At 46.8% G+C, this 26,444-nt stretch overlaps 1 protein-coding gene across 1 annotated transcript in view; it reads right to left on the bottom strand.

The window, feature by feature from the left end:
• Positions 1-26,444, bottom strand: part of LOC140453230 (uncharacterized) — a 144,600-nt gene that overhangs the window by 87,845 nt on the left and 30,311 nt on the right. The window contains exon 2 of the mRNA XM_072547805.1: positions 5,173-5,414. Coding sequence (XP_072403906.1) covers positions 5,173-5,287 — 115 coding nt within the window. The 5' untranslated portion in view covers positions 5,288-5,414. The remainder of the gene's footprint in view (positions 1-5,172; positions 5,415-26,444) is intronic.

Raw genomic sequence — 26,444 nt, 5'->3', positions numbered from 1 at the left:
TAATCTACCTGAGGAGCTAGGCTTGATCTTGTGGACTCTGAAAGGTGAGTTGTGTGTGCAGGACTATTTTAATCCTGTGGATTTGCACAGGAATTTCACCGTACAGCGCGGAGTTTTATTCCTTGATTTTATGTGAGTGTGTGGATGAATGTCAGCCCTTTATATCTCATACACCATCCTCACCACTGTCACCTTCAGCAATTTGTACTGACTTTGTAACATCGCTCAGGCCCTTATCACTCTCCCTATCTCCGCCATCACTGCCATCGCATTTCTGTCTCCCTTACCATCTCGTTAAATCCAACAATGTTTCCGTTTCCTGCAACACTCCTCTTGCTGGGAGAATCCTTGCTCTCCCTTTAACACCTGCTTCAACATTTCCATAGCCCTTTGTCAGTTTCGAAGACATGCTGTCTTCAAGATTGGTAGTTTTTATTGACTGTCTTTGAAGTCTCTTTTAATTGAATATGATCCTTAATGATCCACATGGGCCACTGATTATTCTTTCTCACTGAGGTTTTGTGGGTTTCAACGGCATGTCCTTTTGTTGAACGTTTCCTTACTGTTAATGTAGAGCCATACATTTCAGTCTGTGTATGCTGTTAGCTTTGGGCAATTCTTCTTTCATACCCATGTCTTTACACAGAGAGTCGCCAGCAGCAGTTGTGGAAGCGAGGTCATTGGGGACATTTAAGAGACTGCTGGACATGCATATGGTCACAGAAATTTGAGGGTGCATACATGAGGATCAATGGTCGGCACAACATTGTGGGCTGAAGGGCCTGTTCTGTGCTGTACTGTTCTACGTTCTATGTAATTTGTTTCAATTTTAGATTGCTGGTTTTTCTTGGAGTGGTCACTGTAAAACTTCAAATCCATATGTTGGTGTAGATGTGTTGGGCCTAATGGTCTGTTTCCACATGATGCTATGATTGAATGAATGATTAAAAAAGGAGTTTGCACTTTCTCCCCGTGTCTGTGTGGGTTTACTCTGGGTGCTCCATTTCCTCCCATAGTCCAAAGATGTGTAGTTTAGTGAATTGACCGTGTTCAGGGATATGTAGGTTTGGCGCATTAGCCAGGGGAAAGGTCAAGCAATAGGGTAGGGGAATGGGTCTGGGTGGAATACTCTTTGGAGGGTTGAAGTGGGCTTAAAACATCGGGCATAGAACATAGAACAATACAGGTTGGAGTGGTGCTGGAAAAGCACAGCAGGTCAGGCAGCATCTCAGGAGCAGGAAAATCGATGTTTCGGGCAAAAGCCCTTCATCAGGAATAGAGAGAGCATTTTAGCATGGCCAATTCACCTGACCTGCACATCTTTGGACTGTGGGAGGAAACCGGAGCACCCGGAGGAAACCCACACAACCACAGGGAGAATGTGCAAACTCCACACGGACAGTCACCCAAGGCTGGAATTGAACCTGGGACCCTGGTGCTGTGAGGCAGCAGTGCTATCCACTGAGCCACCATGCCAAAACTGTCCCTGATGAAAGGCTTTTGCCCGAAACATCGATTTTCCTGCTCTTCGGATGCTGCCTGACCTGCTGCGCTTTTCCAGCATCACTCTAATCTAGACTCTGGCTTCCAGCATCTGCAGTCCTTGTTTTTACATAGAGCAGTACAGCACAGTTTAGGCCCTTCGGCCCACAATGTTGTACTGAGCATTTATCTTCATCTAAGATCAATCTAACCTACACACCCCTCAATTACTGCCGTCCATGTGCTTATCCAGCTGAAGCTTAAATGTCCCTAATGTCTCTGTCTCTGACTCTTACCACTGCTGGCAGTGCATTCCACACAACCACCACTCTCGGCAGAAGAACCTACCTCTGATATCTCCTCTAAACCTTCCTTCAATCACCTTAAAATTATGGCCCCTCGTGACAGCTATTTTTGCCCTGAGGAAAAGTCTCTGGCTATCTATTCTATCTATTCTTCTCTTGAGCTTGTATACCTCTATCAAGTCACCTCTCTTTCTTCTTCTTTCCACTGTGAAAAGTCCTAGCTCACTTAACCTCTCTTCATAGGACAAGTCCTCCAATCCAAGCATCATCTTGGTAAATCTCCTTCTGCACCCTCTCTTAAGCATCTACATCCTTCCTATTATGAGGTGACCAGAACTGAACACAGTATTCCAAGAGTGGTCTAATCAGGGTTTTATAGAGCTGCAGCAAAACCTCGCGGCTCTTAAACTCAATCCCCCTGTAAATGAAAGCCAAAACACCATACGGTCTCATAACAACTTGGGTGGCAACTTTGAAGGATCAATGTACCCCAAGATCCCGCTGTTCCCCCACACTGCCAAGAATCCTGTCTTTAATCCTGTATTCAACATTCAAATTCGACCTACCAAAAAGAATCACTTCGCATTTACCCAGGTTGGACTCCACCTGCCACTTCTCAGCCCAGCTCTGCATCCTGTTGGGCCTAGTGACCTTTTTCCACATTGTAGGGATTCTATGATTCTGTAATCACTCGGCACGGACCTAGGCAGTGGAAAAGACAACGACAGAAACAGTCCTGCCAACCCTGCAGGACCCTCCTCACTAACATCTGGGGGCTTGTGCCAACATTGGGAGATCTGTCTCACAGACTAGTCAAGGAACAGCCCAACACAGCCATACTCACGGAATCATACCTTACAGACAACATCCCAGACCCCACCATCACCAGCCCTGGATATGTCACGTCCCACCAGCAGGACAGACCCAGCGGGGAGGGGGTGTACAGCACAGTGGGATACAGTCAGGACGGAGTTGCCCTGGGAGTCCTCAACATTGACTACGGATCCCATGAAGTCTCATGGTTTCAGGTTAAACAGGAGCAAGGAAACCCCCTGCTGATTACCCCGTACCGTCCTCTCTCAGCTGATGAATCGTTACCCCCTCCATGTTGAACAACACTTGGAGGAAGCACTGAGGGTGGCACCGCCACAGAATGTCCTCTGGGTGGGGAATTTCACTGTCCACCACCAAGAGTGACTCAGCAGCAGTCCCACTGATCAAGCTGGTCGGATCCTAAAGGACATCGCTGCTCGGCTGGGTCTGCGGCTGGTGGGGAGGGAACCAACAAAAGGGAAAATAGTGTCTGACCTCATCCTTACCAATCTGCCAGTTGTAGGTACATCTGTCCATGACAGTATCGGTAAGAGTGACCAGCGCACAGTCCATGTGGAGACTTCACATTGAGAATACCCTCCATCGTGTTGTATAGCACTACCACCATGCTAAATGGGACAGACTTCAACCAGGTCTAGCAACTCAACACTAGACATCCATAAGGTGCTGTGGGCCATCAACAGCAGCAGGACTGTACTCCAGCACAATCTGTAACCTCATTTCCCCGGCATATCCCCCACTCAACCATTACCATCAAGCCAGGGGATCAACCCTGGGTTTAATGGAGAGAGCAGGAGGGCATGTCAGGAGCAGCACCAGGCAGACCTGAAGGTGAGGTGTCAACCTAGTGACAACACCAAACAGGAACTACTACAGCAGCATAAGACAGAGCTAAGTGATCCCGCAACCAACAGATCAGATCTCAGATCTGCAGTCCTGTCACACCCAGTCACAGTCCCTTCACTGTTGCTGGATCAAAATCCTGGAATTCCCCTCCCTGAGGGCATTGTGGGTCTACCTACAGCACATGGACTGCAGTGGTTCAAGAAGGCAGCTCACCCCCACCTTCTCAAGGGGCAACTAGGGACGGGCAATAAATGATAGGCCCAGCCAACAATGTCCAAGTCCCACAAGTGAATAAACACAAAGTGAGTTTATTACAAGACTATCTGATGCAACCTGCCCTTGGCATTAACTCTTTAAGGTCCAGCAGTCTGACATAAAATGGGATGAGCTTTCACAGGACAACAGCTTTCAACATAATGAAGGGTTGTGTGCTCACTCGCAGCAGCAGGACCTTTGTTTTACGCTGAAGATATGAAGTAAATGCTGCCTAATTTTGTGGAAAATTACTTTTGATACCAGTTTCCAAAAAGGCAGTGACTGGGGAAGATGGAGAGAGACCGACCATAGCTCAAGACCCAGGTCACTCAGTGACCTGAGTGAAGCTGCATCCTCTGTTCAGAACGTTACAATGATAGACCCACAGAGAGACTGACTCGTTATAATCCTGCCATAGAGTGGCGAAAACAGACCTTTCAGTGTTGTCAATTCACCACATCTGTCCTGGGAGTGTTTGATGGGGACAACGTAGAGGGAGCTTTACTCTGTATCTAACCCCGTGCTGCCCCTGTCCTGGGAGTGTTTGATGGGGACAGTGTAGAGAGAGCTTTACTGTGTCTAACCCCATGTTTTCCCTGTGCTGGGAGTGTTTGATGGGGACAGTAGGTTGCTGAAAAATAGAATATTCTCATTCTCCGACTTGTGAGCATTAAATTAAATTCACAGTAAAGTTTTTAATTTGAGAAAACCCATTGTACGAGTGAATGTACTGGATCTGTGAGAGTGATTAACACCATGAGCTAAATATATCTTTTAAATATATCCATCTAAAAAAAGCCACAGCAAGAATGATAAGGATCAGGAAGGAACATGTTCCTCAGTGGTAGGTGAATTGATGTTGGATTGTGAGGGACTGGAAGCTGCAAGTATTCCCCAGCTCCTAAGAAATGGGACTGTGTGATGTGGTTCACCTCTAACTGGGGTCTGGGTGGGATCAAGACTATACAGCCCTGTCCTCAGATAGCACACCAACCAGATCAAACTCCTACATACAAACACAGAGGATGCTGGAAATCCGAGACCAAAGCAGAAATTGCTGGAAAAGCTCAGCAGGTCTGGCAACATCTGTGAAGAGAAATCAGAGTTAACATTTCGGGTCCAGTGACTCTTCCTCAGAACAGGGTCAGTCAGCCCTGACATTCCTGGTGGATCTGGGCAGAGGATTCCCGTTTCCCAATACCAAGCTACCTCATTTCATTGCCAGACTGACAGCATTCTGGTCCCCAACGTGAGAGAAAATTCTGTCGCTCCCTCTCTCTCTCTATCCATCAATTAAAATACCCTTTATCATTTTACACAGCACAGTCAGATCGTCTTAAATGTTTTAAACTCAAGGGAGTGTGAGGTGCTCCCTGGACCTGAGGTGTTTACTCCCGGTACACGCTGCTGAGCCCGATGCTGATGGGAAGGTGATGCTGAAGTCACTGACCTGCTCCCTCCTGTTGGATGATCTCCATTAGGTCCTGGACGTGCACCAGCAAAATGAGGCCCAGCATTCCCAACAGCAGGATTAACGAGAAAAGACAGGATGGTCTCATAGTCATCTTTATGACTGAGAAGCAATATTCACAATCTCAGCATCTGTCAGCTGAACAGCTCCCTTTCTCTGTCTCCCTTTCTCTCTGTCTCCCGCTCATCCGTCTCTCCGACTCTCAGGGTGTGTGTGTGAGCCTGTGAAAAGTGAGGAGATAATTCACTCTTTATAGTTCAGCACCGGCTGTGCATCACACACTCACACACACACACTACACACACAGACACACACACACACACCTTGTACGTTTCTGTACTGAATCCCATTATTCTAATTCCCTTCTGCTGGGAATTTGGGAAATACTGCCCAACACTGGTACACTCTCTCAGCTCAGCACAAAGTTCAAGCCAGTGCCTCACTCTGACAGAGAATAGACAGTATAGTGTGAACAATCTGCCTGGTTCTCATTCCTCATTAACTTCACAAATGCCAAAGGATTGAAAAGGAGCTGATGACTTGCTATCAACATTCCCACCCAGTCAGAATGTATCCAATACTATCCTCTCAAACTTCACAGCAGTTGCAACCATTTCCACTGGCCACAATCCTCCCTCATCCTGATCCCATATATTTTAAGAACAAAGACATCACTTCAAAGGTCTCATTGCCTTTGAAGCATTTCGGATTTTTAGGGATTGTGAAAGGCTGTGTGGAAATGGTGTCTGCATTTCACTGGGGTATGGGCTCCCAAACACACTGACTCTCACTGGGGTACAGTGCCACACACACTGACTCTCACTGGGGTACAGTCCCACACACACACACTGACTCTCACTGGAGTACATTCCCACACACACTGACTCTCACTGGGGTATGGGCTCCCATACACACTGACTCTCACTGGGGTACAGTCCCACACACACTGACTCTCACTGGGGTACAGTCCCACACACACACTGACTCTCACTGGGGTACAGTCCCACACACACTGACTCTCACTGGGGTACAGTGCCACACACACACTGACTCTCACTGGGGTACAGTCCCACACACACACACTGACTCTCACTGGGGTACAGTCCCACACACACACTGACTCTCACTGGGGTACAGTCCCACACACACTGACTCTCACTGGGGTACAGTCCCACACACACACTGACTCTCACTGGGGTACAGTCCCACACACACTGACTCTCACTGGGGTACAGTGCCACACACACTGACTCTCACTGGGGTACAGACCCACACACACTGACTCTCACTGGGGTACAGTCCCACACACACACACTGACTCTCACTGGGGTACAGTTCCACACACACACTCACTCTCACTGGGGTACAGTCCCATACACACTGACTCTCACTGGGGTACAGTCCAACACACACACTGACTCTCACTGGAGTACATTCCCACACACACTGACCCTCACTGGGGCACAGTCTCACACACACACTGACTCTCACTGGGGTACAGTCCCACACACACTGACCCTCACTGGGGTACAGTCCCACAAACACTGACTCTCACTGGGGTACAGTCCCACACACACACTGACTCTCACTGGGGTACAGTCTCACACACACAGACTCTCACTGGGGTACAGTCCCACACACACAGACTCTCACTGGGGTACAGTCACACACACACAGACTGACTCTCACTGGGGTACAGTCCCTCAAACACACACACACTGACTCTCACTGGGGTACAGTCCCTCACACACAGACACTGACTCTCATTGGGGTACAGTCTCACACACACACTGACTCTCCCTGGGGTACAATCCCACACACAAACACTGACCCTCACTGGGGTACAGTCCCACACACACACACTGACTCTCACTGGGGTACAGTCTCACACACACACTGACTCTCACTGGGGTACAGTCCCACACACACTGACCCTCACTGGGTACAGTCCCACACACACACACACTGACCCTCACTGGGGTACAGTCCCTCACACACACACACACTGACTCTCATTGGGCTACAGTCTCACACACACACACTGACTCTCCCTGGGGTACAGTCTCACACACACACTGACTCTCCCTGGGGTACAGTCCCACACACACACACACTGACCCTCACTGGGGTACAGTCCCTCACACACACACTGACTCTCATTGGGCTACAGTCTCACACACACACTGACTCTCCCTGGGGTACAGTCCCACACACACACTGACCCTCACTGGGGTACAGTCCCTCACACACACACACACTGACTCTCATTGGGGTACAGTCTCACACACACACTGACCCTCACTGGGGTACAGTCCCACACACACACACTGACTCTCACTGGGGTACAGTCCCTCACACACACACACACTGACTCTCATTGGGGTACAGTCTCACACACACACTGACCCTCACTGGGGTACAGTCCCACACACACACACACTGACTCTCACTGGGGTACAGTCCCTCACACACACTGACCGGTCATTGCTTTCCTCGCCTTGACCGTGTTGAACAGAAGGTCAGCCGGATATTCCATCAATCTGCAGAGCTTTCAATTGTTGTCAGCAAAAAGTGTGATGCTGGAAAAGCACAGCAGGTCAGACAGCATTCGAGGGGCACGAGAGTCAACATTTTGGGTATAAGCCCTTCATCGGGAATGTTGTTGTGGGTGAGGACCAGTTCCACCAATTGAATGTGTGAGTCAGTGGAAGGTATCTGGTTGGGTCGGTGGGAGAGGAAGAAACGGAGGGCTTGGAGGCTTTTGTCATGGCAGATGGATGTGTACGTGGACTGGTCCATGGTGAAGAGGAGGCATTGGGGGCCAGGGACACAAAAGTCATGGAGGAGGTGGAGGGTGTGGGTGGTGTTCCGAACATATGTGGGGAGATCCTGGAGCAAGGGGGACAGGACGGTGTTGAGATACCGAGGAGATGGGTACGGTGGGGTAGGAGCAGGCAGAGACGATGGGCCGACCAGGGTGGTCAGGTTTGTGAGGTAGAGTCAGACAGTTGCAGGGTTCCCGGACTATGAGGTTGGAGGCTGTGGATCGGGTTTGAATTTACTCTTTCTGTTGGGTCTAAGGGTGATATGCACAGAGACTTTTGTCAGGTCCATCTGGACTAGCTGACCTTTCAATAACCTCCCTGTACAGTGTCTGTCCGCTACCCCAGATCAACACACAAACCCCTCCCTCTGGGATGGGCTCAAACAATTGAGCTCACGTGGGTTGACAAATCCACACGTCAGTCTGTCTGAACTTTACAGAGGGATAGATTGTTGTGCTGCTACTCCGAATGGGGTGAGGTTCTGCGTCACCACTAGTCTGTCCAGATGATCATTTCCAAAAAGATACTGTCACCTCCCCACCCTACTCCACCCCCACCTGAAGATACACAGAATGTGTAATAGAATACTGACTATCTCAGACCTGGAGATTTCAGCTTCCTTTTTTTGAATTTATTTTACTGTCGAACGCACTCCTGATTATCTATTATTCATATATAAACTACCCTGAACCCCTCGATTACATTCCAGTCTGTAACTCCCTCCTGGGTGTCTGATATTCTGTATATAAATCACCCTGAACCCCTCGATTACATTCCAGTCTGTAACCCCCTCCTGGGTGTCTGTTATTCTGTATATAAACCACCCTGAACCCTTCGATTAGATTCCAGTCTGTAACTCCCTCCCAGGTATCTGTTATTTGATATATAAATCACCCCAACCCCTTCGATTAGATTCCAGTCTGTAACTCCCTCCCGGGTATCTGTTATTAGATATATAAATCACCCCAACCCCTTCAATTAGATTCCAGTCTGTAACTCCCTCCTGGGTGTCTGTTATTCTGTATATAAACCACCCTGAACCCTTCGATTAGATTCCAGTCTGTAACTCCCTCCCGGGTGTCTGTTATTTGATATATAAACCACCCCAACCCCTCAATTAGATTCCAGTCTGTAACTCCCTCCCGGGTATCTGTGATTTGATATATAGACTGCCCCGAACCTCTTGATTAGATTCCAGACTGTATGTTATTTCCTGTAGATCTCTCAATACTGTGTGCAGTCTCGATACTAGCTTGTGATTATCATATACTCTGAAGTTTTACTGAAGGTTCCCAAGGCAATGATTTCCGGTAATTATCACCATGAGGCAGGAACTATAATCTCTCTGTAAGGAGACAGTGAGGGAGGGGGGAGAATGGTGGTAATGTCTCCAGAATAGTTACCCTGCAGCCCTGGATCTCGTTGGTGATGGGTCAGATAGTGGGTGGCTCTGGGTATTCCCCTCCCCCAGGCTCAGACAATAGGTGGGGTGGTGTTCAGTGACCACTCCAACGGTCAGTTGCATTGTGGCCAGTCCATTGTGGCACTGAGCATCTAGAACTCTGACAATTCGAGACAGGCCACCAGGATTGATCAGAGTTTGAACACATTTCATTAGTAATCAGTCAGAGAGCATGGCAATCAGAGGGTGCTGTGGGAATTACAGATGGTCAGTGTGAATTAAAGATGGTCAGTGTGAATTACAGATGGTCAGTGTGAATTACGGAGAGTTAGTGTGAATTACAGATGGTCAGTGTGAATTACGGAGAGTTAGTGTGAATTACAGAGAGTCAGTGTGAATAAAACAGGGTGCAGTGTGAATTACAGAGGGTGCAGTGTGAATTACAGAGGGTGCAGTGTGAATTACAGAGGGTGCAGTGTGAATTAGAGGGTGCAGTGTGAATTACAGAGGGTGCAGTGTGAATTACAGAGGGTGCAGTGTGAATTACAGAGGGTGCAGTGTGAATTACAGAGGGTGCAGTGTGAATTACAGAGGGTCAGTGTGAATTACAGAGGGTGCAGTGTGAATTACAGAGAGTCAGTGTGAATTAAAGAGGGTGCAGTGTGAATTACAGAGGGTCAGTGTGAATTACAGAGGGTGCAGTGTGAATTACAGAGGGTGCAGTGTGAATTACAGAGGGTGCTGTGTGAATTACAGAGGGTCAGTGTGAATTACAAAGGGTCAGTGTGAATTACAAAGGGTCCTGTGAGAACTACAGAGGGTCCTGTGAGAACTACAGAGGGTGCTGTGAGAACTACAGAGGGTGCTGTGAGAACTACAGAGGGTGCTGTGTGAATTACAGAGGGTCCTGTGTGAATTACAGAGGGTCCTGTGTGAATTACAGAGGGTGCTGTGGGAAATACAGAGGGTGCTGTGGGAAATACAGAGGGTGCTGTGGGAAATACAGAGGGTGCTGTGGGAATTACAGAGGGTGCTGTGGGAATTACAGAGGGTGCTGTGGGAATTACAGAGGGTGCTGTGGGAATTACAGAGGGTGCTGCGGGAATTACAGAGGGTCAGAGTGAATTACAGAGGATCAGTTTGGATTACAGCAGGTACTATGTGAGTTACAGAGGGTGCTGTGTGAATTACAGAGGGTCAGTGTGAATTACAGAGGGTGCTGTGTTAATTACAGAGGGTCAGTGTGAATTATAGAGGGTACTGTGTGAATTACAGAGGATCAGTGTGAATTACAGAGGGTGCAGTGTTAAATACAGAGGGTGCAGTGTAAATTACAGAGGGTCAGTGTGTTAAAGAGAGAGTCAATAGACAATAGAAATAGGTGCAGGAGTAGGCCATTCTGCCCTTCGAGCTTGCACCACCATTCAATATGATCATGGCTGATCATCCTTAATCAGTATCCTGTTCCTGCCTTATCTCCATAACCCTTGATTCCACTTTCCTTGAGAGCTCTATCCAACTCTTTCTTAAATGAATCCAGAGACTGGGCCTCCACTGCCCTCTGGGGCAGAGCATTCCACACACCCACCACTCTCTGGGTGAAGAAGTTTTTCCTCATCTCTGTCCTAAATGGTCTACCCCGTATTTTTAAGCTGTGTCCTCTGGTTCGGCACTCACCCATCAGCGGAAACAAGCTTCCTGCCTCCAGAGTGTCCAATTCTTTAATAAGGTCAGTGTGAAATGCAGACTGCTGTGTGAATTACACAGGGTCAGTGTTAATTACAGAGAGAGCAATGTGAATTACAGAGGGTGCAGTGTGAACTACAGAGGGTGCAGTGTGAACTACAGAGGGTGCAGTGTGAACTACAGAGGGTGCAGTGTGAACTACAGAGGGTGCAGTGTGAACTACAGAGGGTGCAGTGTGAACTACAGAGGGTGCAGTGTGAACTACAGAGAGTCAGTGTGATTAACAGTGGGTGCGGTGTGAATTACAGAGCGTCAGTGCAAATTACAGAGCGTCAGTGCAAATTACAGAGGGTCAGTGCGAATTACAGAGGGTGCAGTGCGAATTACAGAGGGTGCTGTGTGAATTACAGAGGGTGCTGTGTGAATTACAGAGGGTGCTGTGTGAATTACAGAGGGTGCTGTGTGAATTACAGAGGGTGCTGTGTGAATTACAGAGGGTGCTGTGTGAATTACAGAGGGTGCTGTGTGAATTACAGAGGGTGCTGTGTGAATTACAGAGGGTGCTGTGTGAATTACAGATGATTGATGTGAATTAGAGTGTACTGTGTGAATTACAGAGGTTGCTGTGTGAATTACAGAGGGTCTGTGTGAATTACAGAGGGTCGGTGTGAATTACAGAGGGTGCTGTGTGAATTACAGACAGGCAGTATGAAGTACAGAGGGTGCTGTGTGAATTACAGATGATCACTTTGAATTAGAGATGATCAGTGTGAATTACACAGGGCCAGTGTGAATTACAGAGGGTGCTGTGTGAATTTCAGAGGGTGCAGTTTGAATTACAGAGGGTGCTGTGTGAATTACAGAGGGTGCTGTGTGAATTACAGAGGGTGAGTGCGAATTCCAGAGAGTACTGTGTGAATTACAGAGGGTGAGTGTGAATTCCAGAGAGTACTGTGTGAATTACGGAGGGTGTTGTGTGAATTACGGAGGGTGTTGTGTGAATTACGGAGGGTGTTGTGTGAATTACGGAGGGTGTTGTGTGAATTACGGAGGGTGTTGTGTGAATTACGGAGGGTGTTGTGTGAATTACAGAGGGTACTGTGTGAATTACAGAGGGTACTGTGTGAATTACAGAGGGTACTGTGTGAATTACAGAGGGTACTGTGTGAATTACAGAGGGTACTGTGTGAATTACAGAGGGTACTGTGTGAATGACAGAGGGTGCAGTGTGAATGACAGAGGGTGCAGTGTGAATGACAGAGGGTGCAGTGTGAATGACAGAGGGTGCAGTGTGAATGACAGAGGGTGCAGTGTGAATGACAGAGGGTGCAGTGTGAATGACAGAGGGTGCTGTGTGAATGACAGAGGGTGCTGTGTGAATGACAGAGGTCTGTGTGAATTACACAGGGTGCTGTGTGAATTACAGAGGTCTGTGTGAATTACACAGGGTGCTGTGTGAATTACAGAGGGTGCTGTGTGAATTACAGAGGGTGCTGTGTGAATTACAGAGAGTGCAGTGTGAATTACAGAGGGTGAAGTGTGAATTACAGAGGGTGAAGTGTGAATTACAGAGGGTGAAGTGTGAATTACAGAGGGTGAAGTGTGAATTACAGAGGGTGCAGTGTGAATTACAGAGGGTGCAGTGTGAATTACAGAGGGTGCAGTGTGAATTACAGAGGGTGCTGTGTGAATTACAGAGGGTGCTGTGTGAATTACAGAGGGTCAATGCGAATTACAGAGTGTACTGTGTGAATTACAGAGGGTGCTGTGTGAATTACAGAGGGTACTATGTGAATTACAGAGGGTCAGTGTGAATTACAGATGATTGATGTGATTTACAGAGGGTCAGTGTAAATTACATTGTGCAGTGTGATTTACAGATGATTAGTGTGAATTCCAGTGGCTTCTGTTTGAATTACAGAGAGCCCTGTGTGAATTACAGAGGGTGCAGTGTGAATTACAGAGGGTGCAGTGTGAATTACAGAGGGTGCAGTGTGAATTACAGAGGGTGCAGTGTGAATTACAGAGGGTGCAGTGTGAATTACAGAGGGTGCAGTGTGAATTACAGAGGGTGCAGTGTGAATTACAGAGGGTGCTGTGTGAATTACAGAGGGTGCTGTGTGAATTACAGAGGGTGCTGTGTGAATTACAGAGGGTGCTGTGTGAATTACAGAGGGTGCTGTGTGAATTACAGAGGGTCAATGCGAATTACAGAGTGTACTGTGTGAATTACAGAGGGTGCTGTGTGAATTACAGAGGGTACTATGTGAATTACAGAGGGTCAGTGTGAATTACAGATGATTGATGTGATTTACAGAGGGTCAGTGTAAATTACATTGTGCAGTGTGATTTACAGATGATTAGTGTGAATTCCAGTGGCTTCTGTTTGAATTACAGAGAGCCCTGTGTGAATTACAGAGGGTGCTGTGTGAATTACAGAGGGTGCTGTGTGAATTACAGAGAATCAGTGTGAATTACAGATGATTGATGTGAATTAGAGTGTACTGTGTGAATTACAGAGGGTCGGTGAGAATTACAGAGGGTCGGTGAGAATTACAGAGGGTCGGTGAGAATTACAGAGGGTCGGTGAGAATTACAGAGGGTCGGTGAGAATTACAGAGGGTCGGTGTGAATTACAGAGGGTCGGTGTGAATTACAGAGGGTCGGTGTGAATTACAGAGGGTCGGTGTGAATTACAGAGGGTCGGTGTGAATTACAGAGGGTCGGTGTGAATTACAGAGGGTCGGTGTGAATTACAGAGGGTGCAGTGTGAATTACAGAGAGTGCAGTGTGAATTACAGAGGGTGAAGTGTGAATTACAGAGGGTGAAGTGTGAATTACAGAGGGTGAAGTGTGAATTACAGAGGGTGAAGTGTGAATTACAGAGGGTGAAGTGTGAATTACAGAGGGTGAAGTGTGAATTACAGAGGGTGAAGTGTGAATTACAGAGGGTGAAGTGTGAATTACAGAGGGTGCAGTGTGAATTACAGAGGGTGCAGTGTGAATTACAGAGGGTGCAGTGTGAATTACAGAGGGTGCAGTGTGAATTACAGAGGGTGCTGTGTGAATTACAGAGGGTCAATGCGAATTACAGAGTGTACTGTGTGAATTACAGAGGGTGCTGTGTGAATTACAGAGGGTACTATGTGAATTACAGAGGGTACTATGTGAATTACAGAGGGTCAGTGTGAATTACAGAGGGTCAGTGTGAATTACAGAGGGTCAGTGTGAATTACAGATGATTGATGTGATTTACAGAGGGTCAGTGTAAATTACATTGTGCAGTGTGATTTACAGATGATTAGTGTGAATTACAGTGGCTTCTGTTTGAATTACAGAGAGCCCTGTGTGAATTACAGAGGGTGCTGTGTGAATTACAGACAGGCAGTATGAAGTACAGAGGGTGCTGTGTGAATTACAGATGATCACTTTGAATTAGAGATGATCAGTGTGAATTACACAGGGTCAGTGTGAATTACAGAGGGTGCTATGTGAATTTCAGAGGGTGCAGTTTGAATTACAGAGGGTGCTGTGTGAATTACAGAGGGTGCTGTGTGAATTACAGAGGGTGCTGTGTGAATTACAGAGGGTGCAGTGTGAATTACAGAGGGTGAGTGCGAATTCCAGAGAGTACTGTGTGAATGACAGAGGGTGCAGTGTGAATGACAGAGGGTGCAGTGTGAATGACAGAGGGTGCAGTGTGAATGACAGAGGGTGCAGTGTGAATGACAGAGGGTGCAGTGTGAATGACAGAGGGTGCTGTGTGAATGACAGAGGGTGCAGTGTGAATGACAGAGGGTGCAGTGTGAATGACAGAGGGTGCAGTGTGAATGACAGAGGGTGCAGTGTGAATGACAGAGGGTGCAGTGTGAATTACAGAGGGTCTGTGTGAATTACAGAAGATGCTGTGTGAATTACAGAGGGTGCTGTGTGAATTACAGAGGGTGCTGTGTGAATTACAGAGGGTGCTGTGTGAATTACAGTGTGCTGTATGAATTACAGATTATTTGTGTGCATTACAGAGGGTGCTGTGTGAATTACAGACAGGCAGTATGAATTACAGAGGGTGCTGTGTGAATTACAGATGATCAGTGTGAATTACAGATGATCAGTTTGAATTACAGAGGGTCAGTGTGAAATACAGAGGGTCAATGCGAATTACAGAGGGTCAGTGTGAATTACAGAGAGTACTGTGTGAATTACAGAGGGTGCAGTGTGAATTACAGAGGGTCAGTGTGAATTAGAGTGTGCAGTGTGGAATACAGAGGGTCAGTGTGAATTACAGAAGATGCTGTGTGAATTACAGAGGGTACTATGTGAATTACAGCGGGTACTATGTGAATTACAGAGGGTCAGTGTGAATTACAGATGATTGATGTGATTTACAGAGGGTCAGTGTAAATTACATTGTGCAGTGTGATTTACAGATGATTAGTGTGAATTCCAGTGGCTTCTGTTTGAATTACAGAGAGCCCTGTTTGAATTACAGAGGGTGCTGTGTGAATTACAGAGGGTGCTGTGTGAATTACAGAGGGTGCTGTGTGAATTACAGAGGGTGCTGTGTGAATTACAGAGGGTGCTGTGTGAATTACAGAGGGTGCTGTGTGAATTACAGAGGGTGCTGTGTGAATTACAGAGGGTGCTGTGTGAATTACAGAGGGTGCTGTGTGAATTACAGAGGGTGCTGTGTGAATTACAGATGATTGATGTGATTTACAGAGGGTCAGTGTAAATTACATTGTGCAGTGTGATTTACAGATGATTAGTGTGAATTACAGTGGCTTCTGTTTGAATTACAGAGAGCCCTGTGTGAATTACAGAGGGTGCTGTGTGAATTACAGACAGGCAGTATGAAGTACAGAGGGTGCTGTGTGAATTACAGATGATCACTTTGAATTAGAGATGATCAGTGTGAATTACACAGGGTCAGTGTGAATTACAGAGGGTGCTATGTGAATTTCAGAGGGTGCAGTTTGAATTACAGAGGGTGCAGTGTGAATGACAGAGGGTGCAGTGTGAATGACAGAGGGTGCAGTGTGAATGACAGAGGGTGCAGTGTGAATGACAGAGGGTGCAGTGTGAATTACAGAGGGTGCAGTGTGAATTACAGAGGGTGAGTGCGAATTCCAGAGAGTACTGTGTGAATGACAGAGGGTGCAGTGTGAATGACAGAGGGTGCAGTGTGAATGACAGAGGGTGCAGTGTGAATGACAGAGGGTGCAGTGTGAATGACAGAGGGTGCAGTGTGAATGACAGAGGGTGCAGTGTGAATGACAGAGGGTGCAGTGTGAATGACAGAGGGTGCAGTGTGAATGACAGAGGGTGCAGTGTGAATGACAGAGGGTGCAGTGTGAATGACAGAGGGTGCAGTGTGAATGACAGAGGGTGCTGTGTGAATGACAGAGGGTGCTGTGTGAATGACAGAGGGTGCTGTGTGAATGACAGAGGGTGCTGTGTGAATTACAGAGGGTGCTGTGTGAATTACAGAGGGTGCTGTGTGAATTACAGAGGGTGCTGTATGAATTACAGAGGGTGCTGTGTGAATTACAGAGGGTGCTGTGTGAATTACAGAGGGTGCTGTGTGAATTACAGTGTGCTGTATGAATTACAGATTATTTGTGTGCATTACAGAGGGTGCTGTGTGAATTACAGACAGGCAGTATGAATTACAGAGGGTGCTGTGTGAATTACAGATGATCAGTGTGAATTACAGATGATCAGTTTGAATTACAGAGGGTCAGTGTGAAATACAGAGGGTCAGTGTGAATTACAGAGGGTCAGTGTGAATTACAGAGGGTCAATGCGAATTACAGAGAGTACTGTGTGAATTACAGAGGGTGCAGTGTGAATTACAGAGGGTCAGTGTGAATTAGAGTGTGCAGTGTGGAATACAGAGGGTCAGTGTGAATTACAGAAGATGCTGTGTGAATTACAGAGGGTGCTTTGTGAATTACAGAGGGTGCTGTGTGAATTACAGAGGGTGCAGTGTGAATTACAGAGGGTGCAGTGTGAATTACAGAGGGTGCAGTGTGAATTACAGAGGGTGCAGTGTGAATTACAGAGGGTGCAGTGTGAATTACAGAGGGTGCAGTGTGAATTACAGAGGGTGCAGTGTGAATTACAGAGGGTGCAGTGTGAATTACAGAGGGTGCAGTGTGAATTAGAGTGTGCAGTGTGAATTAGAGTGTGCAGTGTGGAATACAGAGGGTCAGTGTGAATTACAGAAGATGCTGTGTGAATTACAGAGGGTGCTTTGTGAATTACAGATGGTGCTATGTGAATTACAGATGATTGATGTGAATTACAGAGTGTTCTGTGTGAATTACAGAGGGTCTGTGTGAATTGCAAAAGGTCAGTGTGAATTACAGTGTGCAGTGCGATTTACAGATGATTAGTGTGAATTACAGAGGGTGCTGTGTGAATTACAGAGGGTCAATGTGAATTACAGAGGGTGCTGTGTGAATTACAGAGGGTGCTGTGTGAATTACAGAGGGTGCTGTGTGAATTACAGAGGGTGCTGTGTGAATTACAGAGGGTGCTGTGTGAATTACAGAGGGTGCTGTGTGAATTACAGAGGGTGCTGTGTGAATTACAGAGGGTGCTGTGTGAATTACAGAGGGTGCTGTGTGAATTACAGAGGGTGCTGTGTGATTTACAGAGGGTGCTGTGTGATTTACAGAGGGTGCTGTGTGATTTACAGAGGGTGCTGTGTGATTTACAGAGGGTCAGTGTGATTTACAGAGGGTCAGTGTGAATTACAGAGGGTCAGTGTGAATTACAGTGTTCAGTATGTTTTACAGATGATTAGTGTGAATTACGGTGGCTTCTGTTTGAATTACAGAGAGCGCTGTGTGAATTACAGAGGGTGCTGTGTGAATTACAGACAGGCAGTATGAAGTACAGAGGGTGCTGTGTGAATTAGAGAGGGTCAGTGTGAATTAGAGAGGGTCAGTGTGAATTACAGATGATCAGTCTGAATTAGAGAGGGTCAGTGTGAATTGCAGAGGGTGCAGCGTGAATTGCAGAGGGTGCAGTGTGAATTGCAGAGGGTGCAGCGTGAATTGCAGAGGGTGCAGCGTGAATTGCAGAGGGTGCAGCGTGAATTGCAGAGGGTGCAGCGTGAATTGCAGAGGGTGCAGCGTGAATTGCAGAGGGTGCAGCGTGAATTGCAGAGGGTGCAGCGTGAATTGCAGAGGGTGCAGCGTGAATTGCAGAGGGTGCAGCGTGAATTGCAGAGGGTGCAGCGTGAATTGCAGAGGGTGCAGCGTGATTTACAGAGGGTGCAGCGTGATTTACAGAGGGTGCAGCGTGAATTGCAGAGGGTGCAGCGTGATTTACAGAGGGTGCAGCGTGATTTACAGAGGGTGCAGCGTGATTTACAGAGGGTGCAGCGTGATTTACAGAGGGTGCAGCGTGATTTACAGAGGGTGCAGCGTGATTTACAGAGGGTGCTGTGTGAATTACAGATGATTGATGTGAATTACAGAGTGCACTGTGTGCATTACAGAGTGTTCAGTGTGATTTACAGAGGGTCAGTGTGAATTACAGTGTTCAGTGTGTTTTACAGATGATTAGTGTGAATTACGGTGGCTTCTGTTTGAATTACAGAGAGCCCTGTGTGAATTACAGAGGGTGGTGTGTGAAATACAGACAGGCAGTGTGAATTACAGAGGGTGCTGCGTGAATTAGAGAGGGTCTGTGTGAATTACAGAGGGTCTGTGTGAATTACAGAGGGTCTGTGTGAATTACAGAGGGTCTGTGTGAATTACAGAGGGTCTGTGTGAATTACAGAGGGTCTGTGTGAATTACAGAGGGTGCTATGTGAATTACAGAGGGTGCTATGTGAATTACAGAGGGTGCTATGTGAATTACAGAGGGTGCTATGTGAATTACAGAGGGTCTGTGTGAATTACAGAGGGTCAATGCGAATTACAGAGAGTACTGTGTGAATTACAGAGGGTGCAGTGTGAATTACAGAGGGCGCAGTGTGAATTACAGAGGGTCAGTGTGGAATACAGAGGGTCAGTGTGGAATACAGAGGGTCAGTGTGGAATACAGAGGGTCAGTGTGGAATACAGAGGGTCAGTGTGGAATACAGAGGGTGCAGTGTCAATTACAGAGGGTGCAGTGTCAATTACAGAGTGTACTGTGTGAATTACAGAGGGTGCTGTGTGAATTACTGAGGGTCAGTGTGAATTACAGAGAGTCAGTGTGAATTACAGAGGGTGAGTGTGAATTACAGTATGCTGTATGAATTACAGATTATTAGTGTGAATTACAGAGGGTGCTGTGTGAATTATAGAGGGTGCAGTGTGAATTACAGAGGATCAGTGTGAATTACAGAGAGTGCAGTGTGAATTACAGAGAGTGCAGTGTGAATTACAGAGGGTGCAGTGTGAATTATAGTGGGTTTTGTTTGAATTACAGAGAGTCCTGTGTGAATTACAGAGGGTGCTGTGTGAAGTACAGATGGTGCTATGTGAATTTCAGATGATTGATGTGAATTACAGAGTGTTCTGTGTGAATTACAGAGGGTCTGTGTGAATTACAGTGTGCTGTGTGAATTGCAAAAGGTCAGTGTGAGTTACAGTGTGCAGTGCGATTTACAGATGATTAGTGTGAATTACAGAGGGTCTGTGTGAATTACAGTGTGCTGTGTGAATTACAAAAGGTCAGTGTGAATTACAGTGTGCAGTGCGATTTACAGATGATTTGTGTGAATTATAGAGGGTGCTGTGTGAATTACAGAGGGTCAATGTGGATTACAGAGGGTGCAGTGTGAATTATAGAGGATGCAGTGTGAATTACAGAGAGTCCTGTGTGAATTACAGGCGGGCAGTATGAATTACAAAGGGTGCTGTGTGAATTACAGAGAGTTTGTGTAAATTAAGAGGGTGCAGTGTGAATGACAGAGGGTGCAGTGAGAATTACAGAGAGGACTGTGTGAATTACAGAGGATCAGCGTGAATTACAGAGGGTGCAGTGTGAATTACAGAGGGTGCAGTGTGAATTACAGAGGGTGCAGTGTGAATTACAGAGGGTGCAGTGTGAATTACAGAGGGGGCTGTGTGAATTACAGAGGGGGCTGTGTGAATTACAAAGGGTGCTGTGTGAATTACAAAGGGTGCTGTGTGAATTACAAAGGGTGCTGTGTGAATTACAAAGGGTGCTGTGTGAATTACAAAGGGTGCTGTGTGAATTACAAAGGGTGCTGTGTGAATTACAGTGTGCTGTATGAATTACAGATTATTAGTGTGCATTACAGAGGGTGCTGTGTGAATTACAGACAGGCAGTATGAATTACAGAGGGTGCTGTGTGAATTACAGATGATCAGTGTGAATTACAGATGATCAGTGTGAATTACAGAGAGTCCTGTGTGAAATACAGAGAGTCCTGTGTGAATTACAAAGAGTCCTGTGTGAATTACAAAGAGTCCTGTGTGAATTACAAAGAGTCCTGTGTGAATTACAAAGAGTCCTGTGTGAATTACAGAGAGTCCTGTGTGAATTACAGAGAGTCCTGTGTGAATTACAGAGAGTCAATGCGAATTACAGAGAGTACTGTGTGAATTACAGAGGGTGCAGTGTGAATTACAGAGGGTCAGTGTGAATTAGAGTGTGCAGTGTGGAATACAGAGGGTCAGTGTGAATTACAGAAGATGCTGTGTGAATTACAGAGGGTGCTTTGTGAATTACAGAGGGTGCTGTGTGAATTACAGAGGTTCAGTGTGGATTACAGAGGGTCTGTGTGAATTATAGAGAGTGCTGTGTGTATTACAGTGGGAGCAGTGTGAATTAGAGTGTGCAGTGTGGAATACAGAGGGTCAGTGTGAATTACAGAGGGTGCTGTGTGAATTACAGAGGGTGCTGTGTGAATTACAGAGGGTGCTGTGTGAATTACAGAGGGTGCGGCGTGAATGACAGAGGGTGCGGCGTGAATGACAGAGGGTGCGGCGTGAATGACAGAGGGCGCGGCGTGAATGACAGAGGGCGCGGCGTGAATGACAGAGGGCGCGGCGTGAATGACAGAGGGCGCGGCGTGAATGACAGAGGGCGCGGCGTGAATGACAGAGGGCGCGGCGTGAATGACAGAGGGCGCGGCGTGAATGACAGAGGGCGCGGCGTGAATGACAGAGGGCGCGGCGTGAATGACAGAGGGCGCGGCGTGAATGACAGAGGGCGCGGCGTGAATGACAGAGGGCGCGGCGTGAATGACAGAGGGCGCGGCGTGAATGACAGAGGGCGCGGCGTGAATGACAGAGGGCGCGGCGTGAATGACAGAGGGCGCGGCGTGAATGACAGAGGGCGCGGCGTGAATGACAGAGGGCGCGGCGTGAATGACAGAGGGCGCGGCGTGAATGACAGAGGGTCAGTGTGGAATACAGAGGGTGCAGTGTCAATTACAGAGGGTGCAGTGTCAATTACAGAGTGTACTGTGTGAATTACAGAGGGTGCTGTGTGAATTACTGAGGGTCAGTGTGAATTACAGAGAGTCAGTGTGAATTACAGAGGGTGCTGTGTGAATTACAGAGGGTGAGTGTGAATTACAGTATGCTGTATGAATTACAGATTATTAGTGTGAATTACAGAGGGTGCTGTGTGAATTATAGAGGGTGCAGTGTGAATTACAGAGGATCAGTGTGAATTACAGAGAGTGCAGTGTGAATTACAGAGGGTGCAGTGTGAATTACAGAGGGTGCAGTGTGAATTACAGAGGGTGCAGTGTGAATTACAGAGGGTTTTGTTTGAATTACAGAGAGTCCTGTGTGAATTACAGAGGGTGCTGTGTGAAGTACAGATGGTGCTATGTGAATTACAGATGATTGATGTGAATTACAGAGTGTTCTGTGTGAATTACAGAGGGTCTGTGTGAATTACAGTGTGCTGTGTGAATTACAAAAGGTCAGTGTGAATTACAGTGTGCAGTGCGATTTACAGATGATTAGTGTGAATTATAGAGGGTGCTGTGTGAATTACAGAGGGTCAATGTGGATTACAGAGGGTGCAGTGTGAATTATAGAGGATACAGTGTGAATTACAGAGAGTCCTGTGTGAATTACAGGCGGGCAGTATGAATTACAAAGGGTGCTGTGTGAATTACAGAGAGTTTGTGTAAATTAAGAGGGTGCAGTGTGAATGACAGAGGGTGCAGTGTGAATGACAGAGGGTGCAGTGTGAATGACAGAGAGGACTGTGTGAATTACAGAGGATCAGCGTGAATTACAGAGGGTGCAGTGTGAATTACAGAGGGTGCAGTGTGAATTACAGAGGGTGCAGTGTGAATTACAGAGGGTGCAGTGTGAATTACAGAGGGTGCAGTGTGAATTACAGAGGGTGCAGTGTGAATTACAGAGGGTGCAGTGTGAATTACAGAGGGTGCAGTGTGAATTACAGAGGGTGCAGTGTGAATTACAGAGGGTGCTGTGTGAATTACAGAGGGTGCTGTGTGAATTACAGAGGGTGCTGTGTGAATTACAGAGGGTGCTGTGTGAATTACAGAGGGTGCTGTGTGAATTACAGAGGGTGCTGTGTGAATTACAGAGGGTGCTGTGTGAATTACAGAGGGTGCTGTGTGAATTACAGAGGGTGCTGTGTGAATTACAGAGGGTGCTGTGTGAATTATAGAGTGTGCTGTGTGATTTACAGAGGGTCAGTGTGAATTATAGTGTTCAGTGTGTTTTACAGATGATTAGTGTGAATTACGGTGGCTTCTGTTTGAATTACAGAGAGCCCTGTGTGAATTTCAGAGGGTGGTGTGTGAATTACAGACAGGCATTATGAAGTACAGAGGGTGCTGCGTGAATTACAGATGATCAGTGTGAATTAGAGAGGGTCAGTGTGAATTACAGAGGGTGCAGTGTGAATTACAGAGGGTGCAGTGTGAATTACAGAGGGTGCAGTGTGAATCACAGAGGGTGCAGTGTGAATCACAGAGGGTGCAGTGTGAATCACAGAGGGTGCAGTGTGAATCACAGAGGGTGCAGTGTGAATCACAGAGGGTGCAGTGTGAATTACAGAGGGTGCAGTGTGAATTACAGAGGATCAGCGTGAATTACAGAGGATCAGCGTGAATTACAGAGGGTGCTGTGTGAATTACAGAGGGTGCTGTGTGAATTACAGAGGGTGCTGTGTGAATTACAGAGGGTGCTGTGTGAATTACAGAGGGTGCTGTGTGAATTACAGAGGGTGCTGTGTGAATTACAGAGGGTGCTGTGTGAATTACAGAGGGTGCTGTGTGAATTACAGAGGGTGCTGTGTGAATTACAGAGGGTGCTGTGTGAATTATAGAGTGTGCTGTGTGATTTACAGAGGGTCAGTGTGAATTATAGTGTTCAGTGTGTTTTACAGATGATTAGTGTGAATTACGGTGGCTTCTTTTTGAATTACAGAGAGCCCTGTGTGAATTTCAGAGGGTGGTGTGTGAATTACAGACAGGCAGTATGAAGTACAGAGGGTGCTGCGTGAATTACAGATGATCAGTGTGAATTAGAGAGGGTCAGTGTGAATTAGAGAGGGTCAGTGTGAATTACAGAGGGTGCAGTGTGAATTACAGAGGGTGCAGTGTGAATTACAGAGGGTGCAGTGTGAATCACAGAGGGTGCAGTGTGAATCACAGAGGGTGCAGTGTGAATCACAGAGGGTGCAGTGTGAATCACAGAGGGTGCAGTGTGAATCACAGAGGGTGCAGTGTGAATCACAGAGGGTGCAGTGTGAATCACAGAGGGTGCAGTGTGAATCACAGAGGGTGCAGTGTGAATCACAGAGGGTGCAGTGTGAATTACAGAGGGTCAGTGTGAATTACAGAGGGTCAGTGTGAATTATAGAGGGTCAGTGTGAATTACAGAGGGTGCTGTGTGAATTACAGAGTGTATGTGTGAATTACAGAGGGTGCAGTGTAAATTATAGTGGGTTTTGTGTGAATTACAGACAGGCAGTATGAATTACAGAGGGTGCAGCGTGAATTACAGAGGGTGCAGCGTGAATTACAGAGGGTGCAGCGTGAATTACAGAGGGTGCAGCGTGAATTACAGAGGGTGCAGCGTGAATTACAGAGGGTGCAGCGTGAATTACAGAGGGTGCAGCGTGAATTACAGAGGATCACTGTGAATTAGAGATGATCACTGTGAATTAGAGATGATCACTGTGAATTAGAGATGATCACTGTGAATTAGAGATGATCACTGTGAATTAGAGATGATCACTGTGAATTAGAGATGATCACTGTGAATTAGAGATGATCACTGTGAATTAGAGATGATCACTGTGAATTAGAGAGGGTCTGTGTGAATTACAGAGGGTCTGTGTGAATTACAGAGGGTCTGTGTGAATTACAGAGGGTCTGTGTGAATTACAGAGGGTCTGTGTGAATTACAGAGGGTCTGTGTGAATTACAGAGGGTCTGTGTGAATTACAGAGGGTGCTGTGTGAATTACAGAGGGTGCTGTGTGAATTACAGAGGGTGCTGTGTGAATTACAGAGGGTGCTGTGTGAATTACAGATGATTGATGTGAATTACATAGTGTGCTGTGTGATTTACAGAGGGTCAGTGTGAATTACAGTGTTCAGCGTGTTTTACAGATGATTAGTGTGAATTACAGAGGGTGCAGTGTGAATTACAGAGGGTGCAGTGTGAATTACAGAGGGTGCAGTGTGAATTACAGTGTTCAGCGTGTTTTACAGATGATTAGTGTGAATTACAGAGGGTGCAGTGTGAATTACAGAGGGTGCAGTGTGAATTACAGAGGGTGCAGTGTGAATTGCAGAGGGTGCAGTGTGAATTGCAGAGGGTGCAGTGTGAATTGCAGAGGGTGCAGTGTGAATTGCAGAGGGTGCAGTGTGAATTGCAGAGGGTGCAGTGTGAATTGCAGAGGGTGCAGTGTGAATTGCAGAGGGTGCAGTGTGAATTGCAGAGGGTGCAGTGTGAATTGCAGAGGGTGCAGTGTGAATTGCAGAGGGTGCAGTGTGAATTACAGAGGGTGCAGTGTGAATTACAGAGGGTGCAGTGTGAATTACAGAGGGTGCAGTGTGAATTACAGATGATTGATGTGAATTACAGAGGGCACTGTGTGAATTACAGAGTGTGCTGTGTGGATTACAGAGTGTGCTGTGTGATTTACAGAGGGTCAGTGTGAATTATAGTGTTCAGTGTGTTTTACAGATGATTAGTGTGAATTACGGTGGCTTCTGTTTGAATTACAGAGAGCCCTGTGTGAATTTCAGAGGGTGGTGTGTGAATTACAGACAGGCAGTATGAAGTACAGAGGGTGCTGCGTGAATTACAGATGATCAGTGTGAATTAGAGAGGGTGCTATGTGAATTACAGAGTGTGCAGTGTGAATTACAGAGGGTGCAGTGTGAATTACAGAGGGTGCAGTGTGAATTACAGAGGGTGCAGTGTGAATTACAGAGGGTGCAGTGTGAATTACAGAGGGTGCAGTGTGAATTACAGAGGGTGCAGTGTGAATTACAGAGGGTGCAGTGTGAATTACAGAGGGTGCAGTGTGAATTACAGAGGGTCAGTGTGAATTACAGAGGGTGCAGTGTGAATTACAGAGGGTCAGTGGAATTACAGAGGGTGCAGTGTGAATTACAGAGGGTGCAGTGTGAATTACAGAGGGTGCAGTGTGAATTACAGAGGGTGCAGTGTGAATCACAGAGGGTGCAGTGTGAATCACAGAGGGTGCAGTGTGAATCACAGAGGGTCAGTGTGAATTATAGAGGGTCAGTGTGAATTACAGAAGGTGCAGTGTGAATTACAGAGGGTGCAGTGTGAATTACAGAGGGTCAGTGTGAATTATAGAGGGTCAGTGTGAATTACAGAGGGTGCTGTGTGAATTACAGAGTGTATGTGTGAATTACAGAGGGTGCAGTGTAAATTATAGTGGGTTTTGTGTGAATTACAGACAGGCAGTATGAATTACAGAGGGTGCAGCGTGAATTACAGAGGGTGCAGCGTGAATTACAGAGGGTGCAGCGTGAATTACAGAGGGTGCAGCGTGAATTACAGAGGGTGCAGCGTGAATTAGAGATGATCACTGTGAATTAGAGATGATCACTGTGAATTAGAGATGATCACTGTGAATTAGAGATGATCACTGTGAATTACAGTGTTCAGTGTGAATTACAGTGTTCAGTGTGTTTTACAGAGGGTGCAGTGTGAATTACAGAGGGTGCAGTGTGAATTACAGAGGGTGCAGTGTGAATTACAGAGGGTGCAGTGTGAATTACAGAGGGTGCAGTGTGAATTACAGAGGGTGCAGTGTGAATTACAGAGGGTGCAGTGTGAATTACAGAGGGTGCAGTGTGAATTACAGAGGGTGCTGTGTGAATTACAGAGG

This window comes from Chiloscyllium punctatum, chromosome 26 (genome assembly GCF_047496795.1).
Source record: "Chiloscyllium punctatum isolate Juve2018m chromosome 26, sChiPun1.3, whole genome shotgun sequence".
Taxonomy (NCBI): Eukaryota; Metazoa; Chordata; class Chondrichthyes; order Orectolobiformes; family Hemiscylliidae; genus Chiloscyllium; species Chiloscyllium punctatum.
This window is presented reverse-complemented; position numbering and strand designations above follow the sequence as displayed.